The sequence below is a fragment of the Physella acuta genome, unplaced genomic scaffold (assembly GCF_028476545.2).
Source record: "Physella acuta isolate Inbredline_101_S28 unplaced genomic scaffold, ASM2847654v3 ptg000457l, whole genome shotgun sequence".
NCBI lineage: Eukaryota > Metazoa > Mollusca > Gastropoda > Physidae > Physella > Physella acuta.
In genome coordinates, this window is record NW_026731976.1 from 335,209 (window position 1) to 348,161 (window position 12,953).

A 12,953-nucleotide genomic window follows, 5' to 3' on the forward strand; every position below is an offset into this window, starting at 1 on the left:
CATCTCTTCGGGGGGGGGGGGCCACCCCCCGAACGAAATGAAATTTATATTATTTATATAGAAAATATATACTTTTAACAGTGTCCGCCCCGCCCCTCGAAGAAAGTCTACCCCCCCCCCCCCCCCCCGAAAATTTCAAGTGCCCCCCCCCCCCCCCCCCCCCCCCGGAGAAAAAGTCTGGAAGAAACACTGGATCTAAGGCCCACTAGGTTATAGCATTATTTAGGTCATTATAAGTATGGCCAATCCTTTAGTGGCCACATTTGCATTTTGATTCAATAGTCACTCTAGGTCTAATTAATTCATGAGATGAGTTAAATTCTAATGTTCTAGGTCTAATTAAGTCATGAGATGAAGTAAGTTAAATTCTAATGTTCTAGGTCTAATTAATTCATGAGATGAGTTAAATTCTAATGTACTCAAGATATAGGGGTCGTCCATAAATGACGTCACACTCGTAGGGGGGAGGGGGTCCGTAATTTTGTGACGGTGTGTGATGAGGGGGGGGGGTCATATCGTGCGACGTCACACTTTTGCTTTATAAAAAAGCAAATATTGTTAGAAAACGAATTTTAGACGTTATTTCGCGTTTTATAACACTTTATACATATGAATTGATTAAAATACTCTATTTTGACAGAGTTCAGACAAGATTTTGGAAAAATATCGATGTTTTAAGAGAAATTCAACTGCAATTTTGAGGGGGGTTGTAGGCTGAGGTGTGACCTCATTTTATGGGGGGGGGTCTGGCTTTTTGTGACGATGTGTGGCGGAGGGGAAGGGGGAGGTAAAAAACGTCCCAAAAAAGCGTGACGTCATTAATGGATAACCCCCATAATCTAGATCTAGTTAGCAGTTAGACCAGGTGTCGAGACATTTTTAAAAATAATAAATCTTGATTTCAATTACGGTTTTTAAATCTCTAAACCAGTGGATTTAATCCATTAACCTCATCCATAGTTCAATAAACTACTTAGATGTAGTAAGCATAAATAAACTCAGGTAGATTCTAGAAGGACTAGCATTCACATTGTTACTTTTGTTTCGTTTCTATATTTCCTCCACCGTAGTTATTTTTTGTTTTTATTTATTGAATTATTTTAAATTTCAAATGTAGAGCTCTAGATAAACCGATCTGTATCTACTAGATCTAGATCTGTATCTACTAGATCTAGATCTGTATCTACTAGATGCTCTGAACGTTCTAATTCTCTGTAGATTGTAATCGTTGAATTTGTTTTTCTATTCTTTAGCCGACTTTGACCTACTCCTGGCACCATCCGTGCATGACCACTAGTCCGGTAAGATTTTTTTTTTAATTCCATCAATTCTAGTCTTTTAGATTCTAATGTAGATAGTAGTTGATCTACTACTAGATTGATAAAGTACAATATGTAGAGGTCAAACGGACGAGTTCGGTAGAATAGGTAGGAACCAATGAGAAGCGAGATGGCCGGTCACGTGAGAAGGTCAGCTGACAGCTGTTGGAAGTTGTTCATTCGAGCGTTTAGCGTATTGTCGTGTGCTAGATAGCGGTTGTAGATAGTTAGTCAGGAGACAGTTAAGATTAGTTCGGGTATAGTTGAGACAGTATGAGCTGCCATATGTAATTTAAAACACTGTGATGTATCTGTGAATTGGACTCGTGTTAGTTATTGTTGGTTCCACCTGGACCTGTGAAGGTTGATCCCTAGGGTGTTGGTAAATTGCGAATCGCGAGAAGGGTGCGAAAACCGCCGGTCACGTGACATTTTTGTCTCGCATCTTACTCCCATTTGATACCTACGCTGGGTCGGGGTAAAATGCGAAGATGTGTGCGAAAATTATACGCACCTGATTTACAATGAATTCTGATGCAGCCTTTGAAAGACGTTTCGTATGTTTTGTTAGCTGATTTTTCCGTCGCTAGATATGCTGATAATTTATCAACTCCTTTTTTGTGTGTGCTACACCTGAGTCTTTCATTTGTTCAACCCGAATAAAGGCCCTCTAAAAAAAAACTTTAAAACTCTAATCTCATTGTTTGGACCTAGATTTATATAGCATGCCTCTAGACATGTTGGGCACATGTTGCTGCCTCTAGACATGTTGGGCACATGTTGCTGCCTCTAGTAATGTTGGGCACATGTTGCTGCCTCTAGACATGTTGGGCACATGTTGCTGCCTCTAGACATGTTGGGCACATGTTGCTGCCTCTAGACATGTTGGGCACATGTTGCTGCCTCTAGACATGTTGGGCACATGTTGCTGCCTCTAGACATGTTGGGCACATGTTGCTGCCTCTAGACATGTTGGGCACATGTTGCTGCCTCTAGACATGTTGGGCACATGTTACCTCTGTGTGTTTTGATCCCATTGTCTTGTTTTTTCAAGCATTACCTCTGTGTTTTGATCTCATGATCTTATTTCTTCAACAGGTTATGTACTGCTCCCCGACATCTTCTCCAGAAAATGGTGGAGCATTTACTGTTAGTGTTAGTTCTTTTCTATTTCTCTTGGGCCAGTGGTGGGTTATATTCACCAGATTAGTTTAATTTGTCTGATCACTTTGAGTCATCAAATTATGTTAATTTATCAGAGTTTAATTTAATTAACCTGATTAATTTTATTTATCTGACTTTATTTATTGATCTCATTGTTTTGATTAATCCAACTAATTAGATTAATCCAACCAATTTTATTAATCCAATTATTTTGATTAATCCAACTATTTTGATTAATCCAACTATTTTGATTTATCCAACTATTTTGTTTAATCCAAATAATTAGATTAATCCAACTAATTTTATTAATCCAACTATTTTGATTAATCCAACTATTTCGATTAATCCAACTAATCAGATTAATCCAACTAATTTTATTAATCCAACTATTTTGATTAATCCAACTATTTCAATTAATCCAACTATTTCGATTAATCCAACTAATTAGATTAATCCAACTGTTTTTATTTAATCCAACTAATTTGATTAATCAAACTAATTTTATTAATCCAACTATTTTGATTAATCCAACTATTTTGATTAATCCAACTAATTAGATTAATCCAACTATTTTGATTAATCCAACTAATTAAATTAATCAAACTAATTTTATTTAATCCAACTATTTTGATTAACCCAACAAATAGATCAATCCAACTAAATAGATTAATCCAACTAGTTTGATTAATCCAACTAATTTGATTAATCCAACTACTTTTATTAATCCAACTATTTTGATTAATCCAACTATTTTGATTAATCCAACTAATTAGATTAGTCCAACTAATTTTATTAATCCAACTATTTCGAGATTGAATAATTTCCCAAAACAAAACATTCTCAACGTGTCTGGTTTCTCATGTTACACCCACCCAGAATTTGTGTTCTAATCCTAATCTTAATCCTAACCCAGAATTTGTGTTCTAACCCTAATCCTAACCCAGAATTTGTGTTCTAACCCTAATCCTAACCCAGAATTTGTGTGCTAACCCTAACCCAGAATTTTTGTGTTTTAATACACCCAATTCATCTCAAACATGGTGTGGAGTATCTTGATAGCAGTGTAGGTCACCAGACACCCAGGCTAAGCTAGAAATCTCATGTCATTTTGACCCCGGCTTAGCTAGAAATTTGATCTTGCACAGTTTGGTTGCACAAATGTACATGTTAGTTTGTTTTTGCTCTCCAATGTTTTGCTGACATTGTCACATGTATTCTGACATTGTCACATGTATTTGACATTGTCACATGTATTCTGACATTGTCACATGTATTCTGACATTGTCACATGTATTCTGACATTGTCACATGTAATTTTGACAATTTATTTTTCTTCAGATCCCCAACTGTATACCCACATCTTCCCAGTCAAGTCTTTCGCTTGCCTCCCCCTGTTCAACTTTATTTGTTGCCAACTTGGGCCAGTTCAGCTCAGAACAAGAGCTCAAGGATTTGTTTAGCAGGTCTTTTAGCTATATTATTTCTAGATATTTATGGCACTCCATTAGGATCTTATTTCATATTTAGCAGGTCTTTTAGCTACATTATTTATAGCAATTTATGGCACTCCATTAGGATCTTATTTTATATTTAGCAGGTCTTTTAGCTACTTTATTTATAGCAATTTATGGCACTCCATTAGGATCTTATTTCATATTTAGCAGGTCTTTTAGCTACTTTATTTATAGCAATTTATGGCACTCCATTAGGATCTTATTTCATATTTAGCAGATCTTTTAGCTACATTATTTATAGCAATTTATGGCACTCCATTAGGATCTTATTTCATATTTAGCAGGTCTTTTAGCTACATTATTTATAGCAATTTATGGCACTCCATTAGGATCTTATTTCACCAAACTAGCCAAGAGTTATTGTTCTACTTTTTCCAATTGTATTTTTAGTTTCCAAGGTTTTGTTCGCCTGAGAATGCACAACAAAGGGGGATCACCAGTTGCTTTTGTAGAATTCCAGGTTTGTTATTATCCTTACCTCCCTTAGTCTTCTACCCCAAACCTTGAAGTATCAAATGTGCTAACTCCAGCATTAAACTGTTCAGGATGTCAGGCAAGCACAGGAAGCTATGACCAGACTTCAGGGCTTTGTCCTGCTGTCCTCTGACCGGGGGGGTATCAGGATTGAGTACGCCAAGAACAAGATGGGGGAAGTGGTAAACAACTTTTAAACACTCTACCTTATAAACAACTTTTAAACACTCTACCTTATAAACAAGGTTTAAACACTCTACCTTATAAACAAGGTTTAAACATTCTACCTTATAAACAACTTTTAAACATTCTACCTTATAAACAACTTTTAAACATTCTATCTTATAAACAACTTTTAAACATTCTATCTTATAAACAACTTTTAAACATTCTACCTTATAAACCCAAGTTTTAAACACTCTACCTTATAAACAAGGTTTAAACATTCTACCTTATAAACAAGGTTTAAACATTCTACCTTATAAACAACTTTTAAACACTCTATCTTATAAACAACTTTTAAACACTCTATCTTATAAACAAGGTTTAAACACTCTATCTTATAAACAACTTTTAAACACTCTACCTTATAAACAACTTTTAAACACTCTACCTTATAAACAACTTTTAAACACTCTACCTTATAAACAACTTTTAAACACTCTACCTTATAAACAACTTTTAAACACTCTACCTTATAAACAACTTTTAAACACTCTACCTTATAAACAACTTTTAAACACTCTACCTTATAAACAAGGTTTAAACACTCTACCTTATAAACAAGGTTTAAACACTCTACCTTATAAACTAGGTTTAAACACTCTACCTTATAAACAACTTTTAAACACTCTATCTTATAAACAACTTTTAAACACTCTACCTTATAAACAAGGTTTAAACACTCTACCTTATAAACAAGGTTTAAACACTCTACCTTATAAACAAGGTTTAAACACTCTACCTTATAAACAAGGTTTAAACACTCTATCTTATAAACAAGGTTTAAACACTCTACCTTATAAACAAGGTTTAAACACTCTACCTTATAAACAAGGTTTAAACACTCTACCTTATAAACAAGGTTTAAACACTCTACCTTATAAACAACTTTTAAACACTCTACCTTATAAACAAGGTTTAAACACTCTACCTTATAAACAAGGTTTAAACACTCTACCTTATAAACAAGGTTTAAACACTCTACCTTATAAACAAGGTTTAAACACTCTACCTTATAAACAAGGTTTAAACACTCTACCTTATAAACAACTTTTAAACACTCTACCTTATAAACAAGGTTTAAACACTCTACCTTATAAACAAGGTTTAAACACTCTACCTTATAAACAAGGTTTAAACACTCTACCTTATAAACAAGGTTTAAACACTCTACCTTATAAACAACTTTTAAACACTCTACCTTATAAACAAGGTTTAAACACTCTACCTTATAAACAACTTTTAAACACTCTACCTTATAAACAAGGTTTAAACACTCTACCTTATAAACAACTTTTAAACACTCTACCTTATAAACAAGGTTTAAACACTCTACCTTATAAACAACTTTTAAACACTCTACCTTATAAACAAGGTTTAAACACTCTACCTTATAAACAACTTTTAAACACTCTTATAAACAAGGTTTAAACACTCTACCTTATAAACAAGGTTTAAACATTCTACCTTATAAACAAGGTTTAAACACTCTACCTTATAAACAAGGTTTAATATTCTACCTTATAAACAACTTTTAAACACTCTACCTTATAAACAAGGTTTAATATTCTACCTTATAAACAACTTTTAAACATTCTATCTTATAAACAAGGTTTAATATTCTACCTTGTAAACCCAAGTTTTAAATGCTTTATTTTTTAACACTTCTCCTTTAAAATACTGAGTGTAAGTAGTTGTGACATTTTGTGACATACTTCTTGTTGGTTCCAGTATTTCCTGCCCCCACAATTCCCTGGAGGGAAAGAGATTCCAATAGTGCAGTCCCCTGTGTCAATGGCAGCTGTCTTCTAGAGTCAAGGAGCGTGTGTCCCAATTGATCAGCTTCACACAGATCATGTAAATACCAATTGATTGAAATGGAGATAGGGGTTTTTTAATGTTTGAATTCTCATAGCCATGTTACACTGTATAAGAAAATATTTTGCAAGGTTTTTATGAAAAAATTGGTGACTCAAATATAAAATAAAGGAAAAACTAAAACATAAGTATACAATAGTGTTGGGTTAGGGCTAGAGCATACAATAATGTTGGATAGATCAATCAAATCTGTTTTATTGAGTAGCAAAAAGAAAATGTCATTGATGAAGTACATTTATGCTTTCATCTTTTGTAGCATAATATTTAATATTGAAATATGGTTTTTACTGTGTGTTCTCTTTTTTATTTATTCTTTTTATATTTTATAATAATCTTTTTGATTAATGTCATTGTATTCATTGCCTATTGTTGACTTGCCTCAAGTTGACATTTGTAATATTGACTTGTCTCAAGTTGACATTTGTAACATTGACTTGTCTCAAGTTGACATTCGTAATGTTGACTTGTCTCAAGTTGCCATTTGTAATGTTGACTTGTCTCAAGTTGACATTTGTAATGTTGACTTGTCTCAAGTTGACATTTGTAATGTTGACTTGTCTCAAGTTGACATTTGTAATGTTGACTTGTCTCAAGTTGACATTTGTAATGTTGACTTGTCTCAAGTTGACATTTGTAATGTTGACTTGTCTCAAGTTGACATTTGTAATGTTGACTTGTCTCAAGTTGACATTTGTAATGCTGACTTGTCTCAAGTTGACATTTGCAATGTTGACTTGTCTCAAGTTGACATTTGTAATGTTGACTTGTCTCAAGTTGACATTTGTAATGTTGACTTGTCTCAAGTTGACATTTGTAATGTTGACTTGTCTCAAGTTGACATTTGTAATGTTGACTTGTCTCAAGTTGACATTTGTAATGTTGACTTGCCTCAAGTTGACATTTGTAATGTTGACTTGTCTCAAGTTGACATTTGTAATGTTGACTAGCCTCAAGTTGACATTTATAATGTTGACTTTGAAATGTGTATTATAGTAGTGTTACATATGCAGGGACATGAAACGTGATGCTATTTATTATGTCTACAGCTGGGGTAAACTTGGGGACTCCATACGTCAACTGGACCCTATGTGACATGGGTCTCAAACATTTTCTAAATTCTAAGTACCCTTGTTCCTTAGAGTGGCAATATGTTCCTCCCCCAGACTCTCCTGTTTGGTGAGGGGAGACAAGCACTAATCTCATGCAATAGTTGAGCTCAGGACTTGCTTCCCCTTTACAGTTTGGCCTTTACGGTCCTTTTACTCATCTGAATTATTTCCCTTCTTCTTGTAACTTTGAAGCAATCAACGAAAATCTTGTACTAATCCACTGGATGATGGATGAAGTGTTGAGACTACATGTCTTATTGTGATAACTGTACTAGCAACCACTGGCCATAACCAGTCAACTTTGTTAAACCATCAGTTGAACCATCAGTTGAACTAGAAGTAAACTTTTGTTTGACATGTGCCAACTTTATTTTTCTCATGATTTTCAGTTTTGCTTTCTAACAGTTCTGGAGAATTTTTATCCGATTGTTTTTTATGTAGCAACTTTTAATAATTTGAATTAGCAATATAATTGGTTTGTTTACTTGAGCAATATTTATAGCCAGCAATCTTTGAATGATAAGCAAATTTGTTGAGTGTTTAAACATTTTTTTATGTTGCATAATACATGCTGGGTTCAAGATGGCTCAAGAAAAAAATCCTCATAAAAGATTCAGTCTACACTACACGCACGCAGTTCAACATGCACGCAGTTCTGGCCTTTAAAACCTACAAACCTGGCCACTTAACTAAAGGGTTAACCCTTTAAGTGCTTAGCTGTGCAATAATTAACATAAAATCCTAATTAGATGAAGTTTTACAAAATTGATCCAACTATCTTTGTAAACCTGAAATGTGTAAGACTTGACCTGTTTGTTGTTAGAACAGGTGTTTTGACAGGTCCGGTTGATTGTGTTTACATTTTTTTTCTCATTTCTTGTTTGATGTGTTAAAATCTTATCAGCTTTTTGTGATTTGAATGCTTGGACTCCTTTGAGGCAGAAAGTTGTTTCAAGTCATGTGATTGATGTCATGTGACTTATTATTCTAGTCTTGATGATCTCCACTCTCTCTCATAGCATTTGACTCTTCCACACAGAAGATAAATTTTCTAAGAACTAGACAGGCTTTGGGCCTACCTACTGCTTTAGACATGTTATTTAGTTCAACGGTCTAAGCTTCAAAAACATTTTTTTTTTACTATTCGACTTTTGAGTTTTGTTAAAAGATGAACTATTGCAAAAATTGTGCTTTAATCTTTATGAGGAAGTGTAAACCACATAGAATTGCTTTGTTTTAATGCTTTTTAATATCAAGATGTTCTAACGTGTATGAAATATTTTTGTACACAATTGTAACTAACTTATCAATCAAAATGTCTTACTAGAGTAGTGTTTTTTTTGTATTATAACTGATATAATTCCAACTTTTTATTATATTGTTTAAATTTATAATTTTATCAATACTATAATCATATCAATAATATCATTTTACAAGTATAATTCCAAGAAATCTGGAGCTGCCTTTAGCATGTTTGACAAGCATATCTTGCAGTTTTAAGTGGGAGGTGGCACAGCAACATGGGGGTGTCAAACAGGAAGTGTCACAGCAAACAGGAAGTGCCACAGCAAACAGGAAGTGTCACAAAAACCCAAACTTGTAGAATGTTTATTGAAGGAACCATTTTTTTTATAACTGTGAGGCCTTTGATTCATGTCTTACTAAAGATTTTATACCATGCATGATCACACTTTATCATTTTTTGTTATTGGTATACAAACTCTATTTCTTTCAACTGTTTTCTTGTATGACTTTAAGCCTGATTTAACAGGGTTCCCAAGTTGTTCTTCATTGTACCTCCATGCAATTTTGTGTCATAAATTAAAGACTATTAAAATAAAAATCAGAAGCCATTAATCCAAGAATGAGTGTATCAAAGTAATAATCCCAAAAATATTTTACCTTGTGACCCAAGTCAAATATTTGTTCTCAATTTCACTCTTTGCTTTTTTTCATATTTTTTTTTATTAAATCAAAAGCCCTGTTACGAATTATGCATTGCATATTGTTGTTTTATTATGCCTGTTTTATGGTTTTTATTTAATGTCTTTTTTAAAACCCATGGTTTCAGCAACAAAATTTAATTTGCTTTTCATAAACTGGAAATTTTATGGTTTTTGGAATGGATTTGAAGCCTTCAAGTTGAGGCCTATAGAAACCATGGGTTTTTCCTTGTGTCCTGCCTGTCCTCTGTCGTCATTTTAAACATGGTTTCCCCGAGCAACGATATTTGATAACATAAAGTAGATACTTTACAGTAACGAAATTAGTAGAATTTTTTACACTTCTTGTCATTTTTAAATCTTTGAAAGATTGTTCCCGCTTGTTAATAGCATTTTTTTACCTGAACCTTTGAGCCCCAGTTGGTGATGTGATGACTCTGCTATTGTAGACTTGTTGGCTTGCACCTTCAGGCTGGTGGGAGCAGGTTTACCATACGATATCCTCAACAGATTTATGCATTTTTTTAAAATGTATTTTGATGTTATTGTATGTTAATCTTTATGCATAATTATGTTGGAAATGGAAGAAAAATGGTTTTTTTTTTTCAAAAAGGTGATTTTTTTAAATTGGAAGAATTTTCATGTAAATATATCTATTAAAACAGATTTTTTTTTCCATATTTGTTCTGTGACTTCTGAGAAAAAAACTCCAAATATTCTCGGCAAAGATCTACCACACAAGACAGCGTAGCTATTGTAAGTGAACAGGGCTAGCTAGATGTTTTTTGAAATGTTAAAGCACTGAATGATGTCAGTTTGATTTCCTCCCTCCAACTAGTGCTGAAAGATTGTGATCTGAACATTCCAAGACTACAAACTTCATGTTGTACTTGTTCATATTTTGTAGGATTCAATTTTTTTCGTGCTCTTCTAAAGATAGCAATGGTGTGAGAAATTTTTTCTTTCTCAATTTCAAACTGTTTTATAAAGAGTAGCCTGGTGAATATGTTGGCAAACCACTGAACAAAGTTCACATAGCAACTCTTAAATTTGCTTTTTTAAAAGCTTATTTTGTCTTTAGATAGCATTTGCAGAAATTTCAAAATTGCGTTAAATTTCAAAGTTTGAATAAATATTGAATTTTTTTATTTTATTTAATGAAGCATTTTAATTACAAAAAATATAATTACATTTTAATTACAAAAAAAATAATATTCTTAAGGATTTTATTTGCATGTTTTGTTTAGCAAAATTTGTTTTGTGGCTTAATAGTTTTTAATAAAAATGTTTCGTAACATTCTATTTTTTAATTTTGTTTTTGCAAATTTCTTTAAAACCTTATTTATTGTCTCTTCTAAATTTGAAGGTTATCATCAAATATTTCAAGTTTGTATGTTTACTGCCTTTATAACAATTTTTTTTCTCAAATTTCAATCAGAAATATAATTCTATTTTTAAAAAATAATTTTCTCAGATACCTATTTAAACTACTTCTTACTTGGAACAAGTCATTGTTATTCAATGTGTATACTTTTAGATGACTACATTTGTACTTTGGTGTTACACAGCCAAATTTGTTTAAGAAGACTGCTAGTCTTCAAAGGCTTTTTTTTCCTAAACATTTGTATGGCTGATACAAAAACTTACATTTAAATGGGTAGTTCTTTTGACAAGTGGGATTTAATCAACTTTATTATGTTGTAGTTCTGTTCATCTTTTCCCCAATAAATACAATTTGAATCCAAGTGCTGATTTTGTTTGCTGGTCTCTTGACAACAGTTGACTTTCTTTGAGTGTCATGACAACCAATCTTGTACCAATCATACTACATACATAAACAAAACCATCTGGGAAAGTTCATTTCATTTATATCAACAGTCCAATAATGAACTTGAAACAAAATATAATCATTTAGCATTCAATGTACACATTCACAAATTGGTATTACCTCAACTCCACACAAATACCAACCACACATTGCCAACTCCACACAAATACCAACCACACATTGCCAACTCCACACAAATACCAACCACACATTGCCAACTCCACACAAATACCAACCACACATTGCCAACTCCACACAAATACCAACCACACATTGCCAACTCCACACAAATACCAACCACACATTGCCAACTCCACACAAATACCAACCACACATTGCCAACTCCACACAAATACCAACCACACATTGCCAACTCCACACAAATACCAACCACACATTGCCAACTCCACACAAATACCAACCACTGTTGTAAAATGTGTATGCCACTTCCCCTCGGATAGGACACTTTCAATCTAGTCCTAGATAGATCACAAAGTAGGACACTTTCAATCTAGTCCTAGATAGATCACAAACTTAAGTAGGACACTTTCAATCTAGTCCTAGATAGATCACAAACTTAAGTAGGACACTTTCAATCTAGTCCTAGATAGATCACAAACTTAAGTAGGACACTTTCAATCTAGTCCTAGATAGATCACAAACTTAAGTAGGACACTTTCAATCTAGTCCTAGATAGATCACAAACTTAAGTAGGACACTTTCAATCTAGTCCTAGATAGATCACAAACTTAAGTAGGACACTTTCAATCTAGTCCTAGATAGATCACAAACTTAAGTAGGACACTTTTAATCTAGTCCTAGATAGATCACAAACTTAAGTAGGACACTTTCAATCTAGTCCTAGATAGATCACAAACTTAAGTAGGACACTTTCAATCTAGTCCTAGATAGATCACAAACTTAAGTAGGACACTTTCAATCTAGTCCTAGATAGATCACAAACTTAAGTAGGACACTTTCAATCTAGTCCTAGATAGATCACAAACTTAAGTAGGACACTTTCAATCTAGTCCTAGATAGATCACAAACTTAAGTAGGACACTTTTAATCTAGTCCTAGATAGATCACAAACTTAAGTAGGACACTTTCAATCTAGTCCTAGATAGATCACAAACTTAAGTAGGACACTTTCAATCTAGTCCTAGATAGATCACAAACTTAAGTAGGACACTTTCAATCTAGACCTAGATAGATCACAAACTTAAGTAGGACACTTTCAATCTAGTCCTAGATAGATCACAAACTTAAGTAGGACACTTTCAATCTAGACCTAGATAGATCACAAACTTAAAGATTTGTGACACACCAAGAGGTGAGTCACCCAACCCTAACAAAAACTACAATTCAATATCTGGGTGCCTCTAGCACTACACACTTGCTTAAATATTTACAATAACATTAAGCTCACCCTCCCCTCTCCTCACTCACCCTCCAGTCCCTCACTCACCCTCCCCTCTCCTCACTCACCCTCTCCTCAATCA

At 33.6% G+C, this 12,953-nt stretch overlaps 1 protein-coding gene and 1 long non-coding RNA gene across 14 annotated transcripts in view; one reads left to right on the forward strand and one right to left on the reverse strand.

Moving 5' to 3' along the window:
- LOC131943511 (DAZ-associated protein 1) overlaps positions 1-9,054 on the forward strand; it is a 140,621-nt gene extending 131,567 nt beyond the window's left edge. For 9 of the 13 annotated variants that reach the window (XM_059303670.1, XM_059303669.1, XM_059303679.1 and 6 more), the window contains 6 exons: positions 1,254-1,301; positions 2,418-2,474; positions 3,822-3,946; positions 4,388-4,457; positions 4,543-4,653; positions 6,425-9,054. In XM_059303670.1, the coding sequence (XP_059159653.1) occupies positions 1,254-1,301; positions 2,418-2,474; positions 3,822-3,946; positions 4,388-4,457; positions 4,543-4,653; positions 6,425-6,505 (492 nt within the window). In that variant the 3' untranslated portion in view covers positions 6,506-9,054. The remainder of the gene's footprint in view (positions 1-1,253; positions 1,302-2,417; positions 2,475-3,821; positions 3,947-4,387; positions 4,458-4,542; positions 4,654-6,424) is intronic. The other 4 variants (XM_059303678.1, XM_059303681.1, XM_059303682.1 and 1 more) reach the window with 2 other exon arrangements.
- Positions 9,055-11,474: 2,420 nt separating this feature from the next.
- LOC131943512 (uncharacterized) lies at positions 11,475-12,921 on the reverse strand. Its single transcript, XR_009386901.1, has 2 exons — positions 12,657-12,921; positions 11,475-11,930 (listed from the first exon to the last, which is right to left on the reverse strand). It is a non-coding gene; the product is annotated as an uncharacterized LOC131943512 (long non-coding RNA).
- Positions 12,922-12,953: the final 32 nt, after the last annotated feature.